The 15,509-nt window shown below is 35.1% G+C and overlaps 1 protein-coding gene across 1 annotated transcript in view; it reads left to right on the plus strand.

Annotated features, from left to right (window-relative positions):
- LOC137402449 (transient receptor potential cation channel subfamily M member-like 2) overlaps positions 1-8,834 on the plus strand; it is a 33,266-nt gene extending 24,432 nt beyond the window's left edge. Inside the window, exons 13-16 of the mRNA XM_068088949.1 lie at positions 4,467-4,566; positions 7,837-8,062; positions 8,484-8,717; positions 8,811-8,834. Coding sequence (XP_067945050.1) covers positions 4,467-4,566; positions 7,837-8,062; positions 8,484-8,717; positions 8,811-8,834 — 584 coding nt within the window. The remainder of the gene's footprint in view (positions 1-4,466; positions 4,567-7,836; positions 8,063-8,483; positions 8,718-8,810) is intronic.
- Positions 8,835-15,509: the final 6,675 nt, after the last annotated feature.

Raw genomic sequence — 15,509 nt, forward strand, 5'->3', positions numbered from 1 at the left:
TTAACAGAAGTTGCTGAGTTTAGTCGACCGATTTAAAGAAGACACGTGCTTAAAAAATATTTTAGTTTATGTTCTAGTTAATGTCATTCTCTTTCAGCTTCCACATGAACTTGCTCAGTTTATTGGAGTTTTTTGTTGTTGGAAGAATGGAAGAATTATTTGTGGTTATAATATATTTTCATAAATGATGTCTTAGTCAGCCTTTTATATGATTGTGGCTGGCATTGTGCATTGTCTGCGTTCACAACAGCTTGGTATATAACACTCTCTGTTAAGCGTTTCCCGTTTAGTGGGTACTGGCCTGCGTTGCGGCAATTCCAGCTCTTTGTTTCTGTTGAAATTGGTCATTTGGCCTTTGGTCGTTTTAAATGAAGCTTACTATGCACGAAACTATTTAGTAGTAAAATCTTTAATGATTTTGGTAACTTTTGCTCAAATTTGATTTTACATGTATTTTTATATTATTATCATATACTATGATTGTTTTTATTATATATGTATATAAAATTGTTTCCTTACCCAGGTTAGCCCATTTGAGTGGTAATTCTTGCTCTAACTCAGGTCTCCTATCAGAGACCTGGGTGTTTGAGCATTCGCCCCAAGACCTTAGCTGTTCCCAATAGCGTACTTTTCTGGAACTCACTGGAGTTGATTGCTGCCGCTATCTGGGCAAGCCATATTTTATGCGTAGGTGCTGTAGCAGCCACTGCCCTAATGACTATTTGAATTACAGTTGTTCTTACATTCCAGCATTTTTCAAATCTTCTCCAAGAGGGAGATATTCCTCTACCTTTTCTTTTTCTTTGCTAGCTATATTGTAGTCATTGGACACTGCTATATATAATATGGTGAACATTTTGTTCCCCCTGCCCACCACCACTACATCTGGTTGGTTTGCTAGGACATGCTTGTCAGTCTGGATGGAGAAGTCCCAGGGGATCTTAGCAAGATCATTTTCTTAGCCCTTACCACGAGCTTGCCACCAGTTTTGTTGTATATTAAGGATGTACTCATCACCTAAATTTTTGTACACAACACCTGAAACATGATTACTCCACTCAATGTATCCATTTCTATCCACTGATGATGTGTTGGATGGTCTCAGATGCATCTTTGCACAGTCTGCATTTAGTATCGTTTCTATTATAATAGATCTTTGTTCAAAGTTGCCTCGCTTGAAGCCCTTGCTCTAGGGGCTGCCATGAGTAGCGACTCTGTATTGGCCATTACGTTCTCTTTTTTCAACCCATATATGACTGGTGAAAATCGCCAACAGTAGATTTTTGCCGATGGTAAGCACCATGAAGAGGTTTCATGCGCCAGTCAAGTTCCTCCTTGTCACAACGAATCTCCATTGTCAGAGCAGCCGATCGTATTTCAGCTAGCAACTTATCTGTGGTGGCCATGGAGGTTGCTTAAGCTTTTATGCTTTGTTCTTTCTTTTTCTTCGTCTGATGCGCACTTTTGAGTCTCCTACTTTCAAATTTCCTATCGAGATACATTCTCGTAGTATCAGATTTTATCTTGATAAGAAATATGTTATCTCAATAGGAAATATTGTGCTATATTTCTTTCATACCACTATATATTGTTATACTTTATATTTTTATATACAGAAACATATAACAAATAATAATAATAATATATAATAGTAAGGAAAAAATAAACTGATAATGAAATGCAATGGGATATATTGAGTTTATGTATGACCTGCAAAGCAGGAGCTGAGTCAATCATTTTGTGACCTTATTAGAAACCTTATTATTGACCTTATTACGTGATATTGATCACAAGTGTTCTACTTGTAGGATTGTAAAAGTTTGCAGTATATAAGGCAGAAAAATTGGAGTGAACAATGAGACCAGATTGGCCTATATTCCCCTTGATCAAATTGATCAATTTCATAGTTGAACTACCTGTACTACCCAGCGTTGCCGGGGTAATAAAAATAGCTTTTGACAACAAATTGATTAGTATTTAACATATAACAACATTTGTCATTCCAATTTTGAACTACATATCATGAAATAAGTGTTTTGTGCAGTTGAAGCTAATTAAGAGAAAAAAAACAGCTGTAAAAGTTTTCAAACTTGTCAAGTCAAACAATTGTTATTTTTAAACTTATTATCATGAGGAATGGCTTTTGTGAAGGACTTTTAAAATATAAATGAATTATATAGGTTTTCAAACATCTGTAATTTGAAAATTTCATAACTTGAAAAAAAGCGTTTCGTTGAAATAGATTAGAAGGAAAAATAAAAATGTAAAAGTGTTTAAATGTAAATGTGAAATCATTAAAGAGTAATGATTAAATATAATCTATTTCAATAAGATTACAATCAAAAATTATTTGGTATACCACTATATGATTTCAGTTCGTTTCAGTGTTGGCATGCAAAAATATCATAGGCTATAGACGTACATTAAGTGGTATAAAAACCAATAGTCATTATTTAATGCAATGACTTCCTGGGAAAAATCATCATCACGAAAAAATTGATTTCAAAATACCAAATTAACCTTAGTAACTATATTGGGTACCTAAAATGACTTTAGTGCATTTTTTGGTTAGAATCTGCAAAATGATATAACACTACAAGTAATATGGGAAGAGTTCTTAAACATTAACACTGAATCTAACTTAAATGAATTTAGTTTACTGAATGCACACTTGATGGAAGTTTTGGGTTTGTATTTGTCCATGCTGTGTAATGTGGGATTTCTGCATTTCAATACAATACGCAATAAAAATTTAAGATATCGATATTCGATTTGATATTTGCATTCCTAATGAATAAAGAATGATGTTAGGTTTTTTGGTGACATAAATGTGATGTCACCAAAAAACCTGTGATGAAATCAAATGTTAGAAAACAACTATTTTAAAATTAAAACCATCTACTTCAAACTAAAAACACCAAAACAAGGTACAGCCCAACACAAATTAATACCACAAAATGAAATCCAACTACAACTTTCTACCATTAGAATAATTTTTTTGCGAGGAACAGTCGTTAATTTAGTTTTGCTTATTTCTAGTGTTGCGGTAAAAGGCCAAAGGTCCATTGCTCTCTTTAACCTCAATGAAAATTTTTTTACATTTTCGATGATTTTCTTGCGGCCACAATTAATGTGTAGTGTCAATAGCACTTCTGGCTCTGCATCTAATTCATTTTGACACCACCAACAAAATATTGCGCATAAAATGGGGTTAATATTTATTATTTAATTATAAATGATGGTTTATTAACAATAGAAACACATTGGCCACAAAATATTATGCCTTATATCAGTAAAAGCTTAGCATTACACACTCATGTCAATATGGCATTAACATCGGCACAGATCGACATGTCGATATATCAGGCAGCTATAGAATTTTAGTAAAATTAAAACTTTTAACAAAAAATTTATCGTTTATTTGTTTGCAAATCATTTCTATTATAATTAATACTGAATTTACTAGAAAATGAATAAGGATAGTTCGCCATGGCCAGTTCAGAAAGGTATACATTTTGATAACATGTATAATCACCACACAAATTGCCAAACTTCAAGTTTGAGATAAAATGTTGTTGAGTTCGTGGGTCGAATAAATTAGCCCTAACGAAGAAAGACGAAGAAGCATTGTGCTGCATATACTTATGTCCAAAAGTGTTTGTTAACAGAGACACCGTAACACTCGGACGCAATTCTAAAATAGTAGCTATAGCTGGACAATCACATCCACAGATACACGAATACATGAATACACAACTTCGAACACAAACTTTAAAGAATATAGATGATACATTATTCATAAAACCAAGTTTGAAAACCTCATAAACGGCAGCAAGACAATTGATAACTATTTTTGTTTTCAGACTTGCCCAGAACGTAGTAAATAGTTTTAGTCTTTTTGGTGTTATGTTCTTTTGGAATTGTATGATTGTTAACTAGGTTTTGTTACTCCCCTTGTTTCTGCTTCAAAATTGTGACGGTCCAAATTATATATCTGCCCTGACTTATTGGTATTAGCAATTGGTTTTTTTCTTTTTTATTAGCTATTGCTTTACTGAATGATTTTAAATTTTTAAAAGAGCCACAGAAAGTCCATTTTCCATTACAAGGAATATGTATACAGATCCCATTAGTTTCCTTTTTTATTTGTGGTGCATTCTTCCATACAGGTACATTCTGAAGTGATCAATCATTTTTTGCTTGGTTTAATTAATCCTTGCTCCAAGCTGTTAGAAATTAGTATGGCACCGTTTATATGTACAATGAAATCATGCATACAACAAGTTTCTAAAAGTTTACATCAAATAAATAATAGAAGATGTTGTTAAGATTGGAACGAAAAATCGATTTTTTAAGCTATCAAGGTTAACCTTTCATCTATCCCACCGGTTTTACTGTTTCAGTAAATCATGTGATATTTTGAAGAACATCTGTGAAGAATGTAGCCATTATGCTCTAACTTGTAGCTAGTGCAATCGTTGGAGCTGCCATCATGCAAGGAATGGCAAGAAAAAGCAACCACGAGGAAAGTATCGACGTTAATGCTTCCTATCTTGAAAACTCTAAGTAAGTTTTACATACACAGTACTGTATGTGATATAACACACATTTCTGCTTACCTTCTTTCACTGCTGTAGCATTTACAGACAGAGTCAGGGTTCCATAGAATAAATACTGTAGTAATTGATTATTAGCTATTCGATTCCGCATGACCATTTTCTGAGACAACGATTTTGAGGCATTTGCTAGTCACAATGATGTAAAACAACGCATTCAATCTAAGCTAAAACTTTGAGGCTTTTTCAGTAATCAACTTGTACTTTATTTGGATAGTTCTTATGGTAAGCTGATCATTTCCTCTAGTGTTTTAACATCACTAAGTTTTACTGGAAGATAATTGCTTTGGCAAACGATTTGATATGATTCAACTGTAAATGATTCAACATCATTTACAACCGAAGTAACTTCAACCAAAATATTTTAGTGTTGATGTACATGTATAAATAAGTCAAGTTAAAATGTATTTGAGAGTTGATAACTTAATGAAAATAAAATTTACAAACATTAAATTGTGACATTTACTTTCAGTACAAAAATGTTTTAATTATTTAATAATTCTCTAACTAAATCTGAAAATTAAACTGTTAGTTTTTCATTTACAACATTATTGTTGGTTTTTAGCAAAAGGAATTATTCTAAAACATTCAAACAGGAACAGTATTATTCCAAATTTGTCAGTGAGAATATATCTCTTTGAATGTGACCTTTAGAAAAAGGGTTTAGATAAATAGAATTTGGATATAGTAAAACTAGCAATAACAAACTGAAAATATATTTTTAGGTATTACCAGCCAATTTTTTGGGTGTCAAAAACAGCTTATAAACAGTAGCCAGTAATGTAATTACCATTGGCCAATTTGAGTAGGCTAGTATAGGTATTGTTACAATTACTAATAAGAGCCGCGAGAGCAAGCTTTAGTGACTTTGGTGGCACAGAGTAGCCATGCGTATTTTAACCAGCTAACGACTATCTTGTGTAGCTTAATGGGTTCGTTAATTGCCTTGTAAACAGAGGTTCAGAGACCAAGTCTTCTGTAATACAGATTTTTATTGCAAGATTTTAATCTTCATAACTAGACATAAGATGCACAAAAGGTCAAAATGTCAGAAACAAAAACACTAAAATTTACATAAATAATGTGGGTTAAGATTATCCCACAACTACACACGAGCAAAGGAATTGTTTGGGAGATGTATGATAAATGCAAATGTGCACACAACTCACGAAAATTATTCATCATCTTTTCTTTTCATCATCGCTGTTTTTTGTACATAATAACACCCAGTACATTACAGCTACCTTTGCAGTTATCATTTTGCACTACAGTGCCATTTGACTGCTAATATTGCATTTCTCAACCATCAGTACCCTTTCTTTTTTCCGATATCACTTTGATCTTTGGCTGTATGACAGGAGAATTTCTAGTTATTATTGGTGTGCCGCTTTTGAAACTTCACAAGAAACGCATCTATTTGTTTAAATTGTTTTAAGAGTCAAAGAGCCTTTAAGTAGGCCTAAATTCAGACAAATATGTCATCAAAACTGCTAATATAAATGTGCAGCTACCATGAATTGGCACAATTGCTTTAGTTTATTTTTATTGCTAGACAATATGAGTTTATAACATGAGTGAAGATATTTTGGATGTAACTTTTATGAGTTTAAATTAGCACAGTAGTTAGGTTGTGTACAAGAAAACCTGAGTATTATATCTGCTCTATCCAATGCAAGGACATGAACCAGGCTCTTTTGCAAATAAAAAGCATAAACCTTTGTCTTTTACTTCATCCAATCTTTTGTTATAGATGAATATGTTGGCAGTCGTTTGGCAGGGTTTGATTTTGGCAGTGAACAATGCAAGTTTATAAAATTAATAGATATATTTAATGCTAATTTTTTGGAGTTTAAAGCAGCTTAGCTATTAAGCGCTATACTAAATTTACTTGTTACACTATATACTCTGTATAGTCAAGAATCCTAAACCGGCTCCAGTAGTAGCACAAACATTGAGAGAGAGATTGGAAGCTGTTTATAAATATAATGAAGCTCATCAACATCTTGTTTAGTTATGCTTATAGTCTAAGCTATATTTGTAACAGGTAAATTTTTTTACCATAATAAGAGCTGTGTTTGTTTATTTACTTCGGTCTGTCCTTAACAACTTGAAGAATGTTAGAACCAGGGTTGCACCGCACTTAGGTTGAACACGACTATTTAGTTTACCAGTCAAACACCCTACCACTTTCCTCCACTCTACCACTTTTCCACCTTTAAGAACAACTGTGCACATGTTTATTACATATGGCATTTTCACGGCACACCAGACTGCCAGAAAATTAGTATTTCATATAATAAAATCCATGTTTGCTCTTTTGTTATAAGCTTTAAGCTTGATAGGGTTCAAACTTGATAGCAACAAAAAAAACTGAAGCTAATTGCATTTGCATCCATTTGTTGTACACATTTAAGAGTAGCTTCATAATAAAAAGGTTTTCCTAAAAAATATCAAAGCATATTAGCTTGCATGGTGAAATAGTGTTACAGCATAGCGCCATGACCAGGGCCTTAGCAATCAACTTCCTCGCTACCACTCTAACAGGGCTTAGCTACCCAGACACAGGAAAAAAGCTTGATCACCGTTCAAGATGCCTGCTTAACTACAAAGACTGTAAGAAAAACCACCCATAAATAAAAAAGGAGCAGAGCTTAAAAAAATATACATATAAATACAGAAAATGGTTGTTAAAACATATTTGTACATGCACTCTCTCTGCATAATTGCATATGGATTAATGTTAATATTGCATGTGTATTGATGTATAAAGAGAAGAGAAGTGTTATGGCAGAGTGACGTGACTCATGGCATAACGATCAACCCCTTGGTCACCTTGAGTCGAGCGAGAGTCGATCAAGCTTTGTAAACACAGGAGAAGGTTTGGTCACTGTACAGGACACTCAGATGATAGATAAAACCATAAAAAATTGAGTGCAAAACAAAAAGGGGTAAGCCTAAAAAGGACGATATATAAAAGGAGCACAAACGATTTTCACGGCAGAGTTGTGTGTGAACACTCTCTGCATGTTTGCATATGATTTGTTGCCAATCTTAAATGTATATCGATATATTAATCTATATTTAAACATATATCTCAATGAAGTTTAACACTATGTGTTATTACTTAGACATTTTGTGGAGAAAAAAGAGACAGGCCGATTCCTTTAAAATAGGTAATTAATTTTAACTCTATCATAGTTTGCACATATTTTGGTTGCAGGGAGTTTGATAAACTGGCAATCAGAATTTTAGACTGCTGCTGGTCAGCTGATCAAAAGTACACATCCGAAATGCTAGTGAGAGAAGCTCCCAACTGGGGTTGTACCACCGTTCTTTCCATGGCTTATCATGGTGAAAGGGAAGAGTTCCTTGCCCAGCCCGCTTGTTACGCTAAACTTAGCAAAATTTGGCGAGGAGACATTGCTTTAAGAACTCATCTTGGAGTGGTTAGTAGCATAAAAAATATCATTTGGTAAAGAACGTTTCAATTTGTTGGAACAGAAAAGATTTCATTTATCATCAGCACATTTTAGACGACCTTTGAGACTTGAGATCGTATCAAATTGTATCTGTTGTGTTTTGTTCGTAAAAATGAAAACTTTGACAACTGAAACTTTATTTAAATTTCTTAATCTCTAATTTACCTTGTAACACCTCACAAGCCAATTGAATGACCTAAAAAGTTTTTTTCAGCCTTAAAATATAAAAGCTTAGTACTATGGATAAGATACGTGTATATCATAATGTACACGGGATATAAATTGTTATCATCACAAGTCATTTTACTATTTACATATTTAGCATAGCACGCTTAGTTGCGCACCAATTTAAAATAAAGGGCTTCTAGAAAACACTTTGGTCTTGTAGATTGTGCTCTTCGCATTTTTGCCCCTCATGGCTTGCCTGCTGAAGTTTGTCCGTAAGAAAGATGAAGAGCTGCGCACGGATGAGCAGCACCTAGATACAGTTAATGTCAAAGATGCAGACAAAAATTCACACATTCATGTTACCTTTTTCGGTGGGAAAGACAACGAAATTTCTTATCCATGGGCTATTGTCAGAGGCCTTCGCTCGCCAATTGTCAAATTCATTCATTATGCGGTAAGAAGATTATTGACAAATATTTAGTAGAAAAACCACGGTTTTAAAGCAACTTATTTGCAAAATCTTTGAATGTGTTTTTCTTGCTTCTAGTTTTGTGACAACAACTTTGACTAGTACTATTAAAAATGAGCTTACACAAAATTTTGGATTGTTTTTGATGTCTGAGTGATTCACATTTTTTTTTGGTGATCTGATTGCCAGAATGTTTCAAGATTAAAATCAATAAAACTTGATAGCATTAAAGATTACAGACTTATTTACTAATTACATCTAATTTACTTTAGATGTAATTATGTATACTGATGTACTGTGTGCTCATCTACATTGTGTAGATGTGCACACAGAGTGCTTCGGCAGTCAGTTTACAGTCATTGCTACTTATACTAAATAGGCTTTAGCATCGAAACTTGCAAGAAGAAAAGCCATTTATTTGGTGTGGTCCTGTGAAGTTTTTACGTATTCTGTTGAAACAAATGTTCAATAACTGTGTTCAGTTTGTTTTAAGCATAAATTGCATTTTCAAATTATACACACCCGACTGTTGTTAAAGACATGTTGTTAACATCATCAACGATTTTGAAACTGCAAAATTTTTGAATATATAATAACTTTCAGAAAGAAACATTTTAATAAGATGCCAAAATAATAATATATTAGACCATGGTATATGTAGTACGACCTAACCTTTATTTATTTTAGTATATATGAATAAGCCACCTGCTTATCACAATATTTCAGAATTGCGAAACCTAAATAATCATAAGTAACCATAAGTTAAATCCAGTTTGCAAACTTACCTGCGTTTATTTAGATAAGTGAAATATCTTAATGTAAGATTTACACAAAAATTTGATTGATTTTATATGGTAACAAACTTTTATCACTTCAACCTGTGCTAAAGCCACGGCTAGATTCTCTTCTCTAGGTATGTTCAATGTGTCATAAGATTTTCATGCTCCTAAAAGTACTTATTTTAATTTTTGAGCAGGCAGTATATCATATCAGCATACAGCAAAAAATTGTAGTAGTCATAAATTTTGAAATAAAGGATGGTTCCAACTTCTTAAAGTTTGAATAAAAAAACATTCCAACTAGTGATAAATTTTCTAACCTTTGTTTTATTACATGTTAGGATTAGTTGTGTTGGATTGGTAGCCAGTGCCTAAGATTTTTTTTAATATTGTTGAATAAAAGTTTTAACCAATTTGCTAAACAACCTTGAAAATGTACCTAAAGATTTTGGGAAAAATCCTTTGGGTACAAAGCATTAAAAATTTTAAACTCACGTTATTAAAAGTCTAAATCAAATTATTCACATTAATCAAATAGGTAGCCATTCGACTGCATCATTGTTATGATAAAACAATGTTTGTCAATGACATGGACCTCTGTAACTGGTTGTCTGCACAATTATTAAATGATTGATTTGTATTTAAAAATGACATCACTTCTAATTAAATACATTTCTGTAGGAAATGTTTGTGCAATTTTGTAAGCAAAGCTTTTCTGTGTAATTTTTATCTGGTAGAGTTTACATCGTTTCTGTTTCTTGGATCATTAAAATAAATCATGAAAGACATTCAGCTTTTTACAAAATTTGCATACAATAATTACAGTCATCAGTCTCTCTCGGACATTGAAGATGTAATTGTTTACTCCAGATTTTTGTAAAATGTCACTAGTTCATATTGTACAGAGTCGGTTTTTGGCATTTTTGACCTTCTTCTCTCTCTTCATGATGACTGAGCTGAGACCCTACACAAGAATATCAGCAAATAACAGCAGCAACATGACAAGTACATGCTCATGGCAGCAATGCTGTGTAGTAGCAGACATAAGCTGCCTAGAGCTGATTACCTATTTCTATGGACTGACAGGCATACTTGAAGAGATAAGACAGGTTAGAGAGTTTATAAAAAAGTGATCATGATTAAATAGCAATCCATAATTTTGCTTAAATGTTTGATTTAAATAGATTTTCCTTTATGTATACCAAAACTAGCTATGCTACCCAGCGTCGCCCGGGTAATAAAAAGTATTTTGTCAGAAAATTGATTTTTGGTTTAACATATAACAACATGTGCCATTGTAATTTTCAAACTTCATATCATGAGAAAAAGGCTTTGGGCAGGTCAAATCAATTACAAAAAATTAAACAACTGTAAAAGGGTTTAGATATAAATGTGAAATGATTAGCAAGTAATATAGCTAACTTATGTCAGTTTTACTATATTACACTAAAGGATAATTTAGTAATGATACAATTATTAGGAACAAAAAATGGGAAAACAAATAAAAATCCTGAATTTGTTGAATTAGTAACAATTTTTGTATAACAAACATGAAAAAATTTAGCTATCAGCCTACGGCCAGCCATTTTACCGGAAATTGCTTCGTGAAATGTAATCAATATTTTTTGCAATTTCAAACTCTATCTAAAACAATTTTGGTACATATTTATATCTCCTATATTTTTAAAAAAACACTGTTATGCAATAAATTCAATGTATCTATACTTTGTGTGTTTATAAAGTGATGTGAAGCTACAATCACTACAAAGTTCAAACGATCCTTCACAACGTTCCTATTACAAAACGTTAGAAAACTATTACTTTCACCGCCATCGGAGTGAGTGCTGCTATTTTACCTTTTTTGGTAATCGCGAAATTTGAATCGGCTATAATGCCATCAACATAAGTAATTATCCGTTTTCTAACTTGGGAGATACTTATATAAAACTTGCACAAAAAATGTTCATGATTTTGTAATAGAAATCCTTGCATAGAAGAATGTTTGTTTGAAAAAGATTACTGTTCCACCAGCAGATATCCATCAAAACTGTGAATACGATGATGCTATTATCTCTCAATATTGGTGCAAGTGTAAAAATGAGATATCGTACTTTGTCTGTGTTATAACGTGAATTCAGTGCACTGTGTTGTTGCTGCTTGCATATATTCTGAACAACTGACTGACTAGCATAACATAAGGCATAACGTAACGTCATGAAGGCAACTCAGACAGTAAGGCCTAACTCATAGGTCAATAAGTACAGGCAAAGGATAAACAGGACAAGGACATAAAAGGACAAATGAAATCACATGTCATTACAAGTTATTATAACAACACTCCCACTAAATTTAATGTACATGTGTACCACTGAGCACTTGCAACTGCAGCATGAAGCCATCAGACATCACCCATCACCGGTCTTAGTTTTTCGTATTTCACGCGTGGTAAGGGTTTAGTCAATATGTCTGCGATCATACTGTCACTAGGGCAATACCGAATTTCGATTTGACCACTCTCTTTAGCCTCTCGGACAAAGTGGAATTTTACATTGATATGTTTCGTTCTTGCATGTTCCACAGGGTTACTCGATACAGCAATAGCTCCTTGATTGTCTTCATATAATATTACAGAATGCAAATGTTCCTTTGGGCGCAGTTCGTTCAGCAGTCGTTTGAGCCAGATGGCTTCTTGGCTAGCTGAGCAGAGCGCTATGTATTCAGCCTCTGTCGTAGATAAAGCCACTACAGGCTGCTTCTTGCTAAGCCTGCTAATAGCTCAACCTGCTAACATAAAAACCTGACCTGTCGTCGAGTGTCTATCATCTATGTCACCGGCATAGCGAAAAAACCTTTTTACTGCTGTAAGATGTGTGCTGTTTGGCTTGGCGTTAAATTTGGTTACAGCTCCCACTGCTTGCGCAATATCAGGTCTTATATCAATTGCTAGGTAAAGTAGACTTCCTGTCATGGATTGATACATCTTTGCATCTACTTCCTGGCTGACACCATCATCTTTACACAGTGTTACATTGACATCAGCAGGTTTTGAGGCTGTATGTGCATCAGAGAGTCCGTATTTAGTCAGTATTTGTTGTATGTACTGTTTCTGATGCATCTCTATATTTCCCTCTTTCTTTGCTATCGATATCCCAAGGCAATGTTGTATTTCTCCCATGTCTTTCATTTTGAATTTATTCTTGAATTTGTTTTTGAGCTGGGACATTTCCTTGTCTGTCTTGCTGGCCAAAATTAGGTCATCTACATACACAGCTATTACTGCATGTGTATCTGGATGGATATATACACAGTGGTCAGCATGGCATTGCTTGAATCCGATAGATTCAACGACTGACCGAAAAACTTTATTCCAGCATCGAGGGGATTGCTTCAATCCATAAAGTGATTCCCTTAGTTTCCAAACCAATTTTTCTTTGCCGGGCTGCGCATACCCCTCAGGTTGAAGCATGTATATGTCTTCGTCCAGGTTTCCATTTAAAAAGGCTGTTTCAACATCCATTTGATGTACATGCATGTTCTTTTGTACAGCATTAGCTAGAATTGTACGGATTGAGGAGTATCGAACTACCGGCGCAAATGTTTCACAGTAATCTATTCCATACCTTTGTGCATAACCTTTAGCCACCAGTCTTCCTTTAAAATGCTCAACTGTTCCATCGCTTTTACTTTTTACTTTGAAGACCCATTTGCATCCTATAGCTTTTTCTCCCTCGGGTAGCTCCACTAAATTCCAAGTTTGGTTGGTCGTTAGCGAGCAAAACTCCGCATCAGCTGCTGTTCTCCACTCATTTGCGTGCTCACTACCCATAGCCTCAGCAAATTTTTTTGGTTCGGTGATGTCATTTGCAAAGCAGGCAGTGTGTCTTACTACGGTAGAGCTAATGTGTTCATCGATACTATATCTAACTGTCGGTTGCCTCTCTCGCTGCGACCAACGTGGGTGTGCTGCTGTCATCTCCGGAGTTGCAGGTTGGGTGCAAGTGGTTTTCATGCTTACATCAAGTTTGCAGGTTTTATTATTCACAGGGAAAACTGTGTTGCTACAACAAACATCAGTATGATCGAATTGAAACATACATTCATTGAACACCAGGTCACGACTAATAAAAAGTCTACCAGAATTCTCATCTAACACTCTATAGCCCTTTGATCTAGTACTGTGGCCAACAAACCTTACTTTTAATGCCTTAGTATCTAGCTTTTGTCTAGCACTATTGTTCACATGTGCATATGCGATACAACCAAATACTTTGCGATTGTTCACATCGGGTTTTTTGCCATACCAGAGTTCATACGGTGTGATGCCTTTGCTCAAGGCTGATGTTACAACACGATTACGCACATAGGCTGCAGAGGCAACGGCCTCTGCCCAATAAGTGTTGGTCAATCTAGCATGCTGCAACATAGTACGAGCTGCTTCTACAAGTGTTCGATTTTGCCTTTCTGCGGTGCCATTTTGTTCAGGCGAATACGGTACACTCAGTTCGTGCTTAATACCTCTGTGCAGCAGATATTGTTCAAATTCAGATGACACGTACTCACCCCTATTGTCGGACCTAAGCGTTGCAATGTGGTTGCCTGTGCTATTAACAGCAGCCGCCTCAAACTCTTTGAATTTTTGAAACACTTCAGACTTGTGTTTAATAAAGTAGACAGCGCAACAACGATAATAGTCATCTATAAAAGTTACGAAGTATTTAGCTCCACCAAGTGATTGTGTTTGCATTGGTCCGCAAACATCGCTATGTATCAATTGTAGCCTATGACTAGACTTTCCGACTTGTGAATGGGGAAAAGGTTTATGCGTGATCTTACCTTTTACACAGCTCTCGCATAAGGACAGTGTATCTTTTCCAATCGGGGTACTATTTAGTCCAGTAACTGATTGCTCTCGTATAACGGAACGAATCTGCTGATCATTTAAGTGTCCAAGGCGTCGATGCCAGATATCTATGTTGTTATTAGAAGACGTGGTTGTGAGGTGTACTTCCTCTTTACTCGCAGTGGTAACAAGTCTACACCTCAGTTCGTAAAGTTTGTCCCACACTTTACCCATACCGCACAATCGCCCATCTCTGCTGCGGATCCAGCATCTTTCATTTCCAAACGTGACAGAGTTTCCCCTTTATACAGCTGATCGTACAGAGAAAAGGTTACATGACAGTTTTGGAACATGCAATACATCTGTCAACACCGCAGGTTTGGCATCACTTACATCGAACAGCATTCGGAGACGCACTTTACCACATCCTAAAGCTTCTACCGATCTGTCATCTCCCAGTTTCACTAGTTGTGGTTTCTCAAAGTTGGTATATTCGGTCATCATGGTCATCTGATTAGTCATGTGTGATGAGGCACCCGAGTCTATCAGCCATCGATTATCATTGACAACGCTATTACCAGCAACGAATAGCCAATCATCCTGACAACTATTTTCATCATTTCCTGCAAACTTAGCTTGGTGGTTGCCTCTATATTCAGCATTTCGTTGAGGACAGTTACGCTTTAGATGAAGTGGGGAATCACATACAAAGCACATGCGTTGTTTCTGGCTTTTTACTCATGTGCTGACTACCGTTCTCTCACTAGAGCAGTATTTTGTTCAAGTTTGTTGCCACTAGCATTTTGCTTCAATTCCTCATTAAGTAAAGGTTGTTGAACAAAGCTTATGTCTATATCGTCAACTCGAGCTTCTAACGCAGTGACAATAGTGGCATAGCTCTCTGGCAGGCTCCCCAAACGTGTCACAACTCGGTCCTCAAGTTCAACGGCAGATCCTATAGCTGCTAGTATGTCAGTCATCTCCTTCATGGTCTTCATATGTTCTGCAAGTGGCGTTCCTTCAGTCATTTGCAATCGAAAATATTGTTTTTTTTTAAAGTCTATTCGCGAGAGAGTTGCGCTCAAAATGTTTGCACAGGGCATCCCATGCTTTATCTGGTGTCTCGTGTGATGTGATGAGATAAATTTGTGATGTGCT

Source organism: Watersipora subatra, chromosome 8 (assembly GCF_963576615.1).
Source record: "Watersipora subatra chromosome 8, tzWatSuba1.1, whole genome shotgun sequence".
NCBI classification, from domain to species: domain Eukaryota; kingdom Metazoa; phylum Bryozoa; class Gymnolaemata; order Cheilostomatida; family Watersiporidae; genus Watersipora; species Watersipora subatra.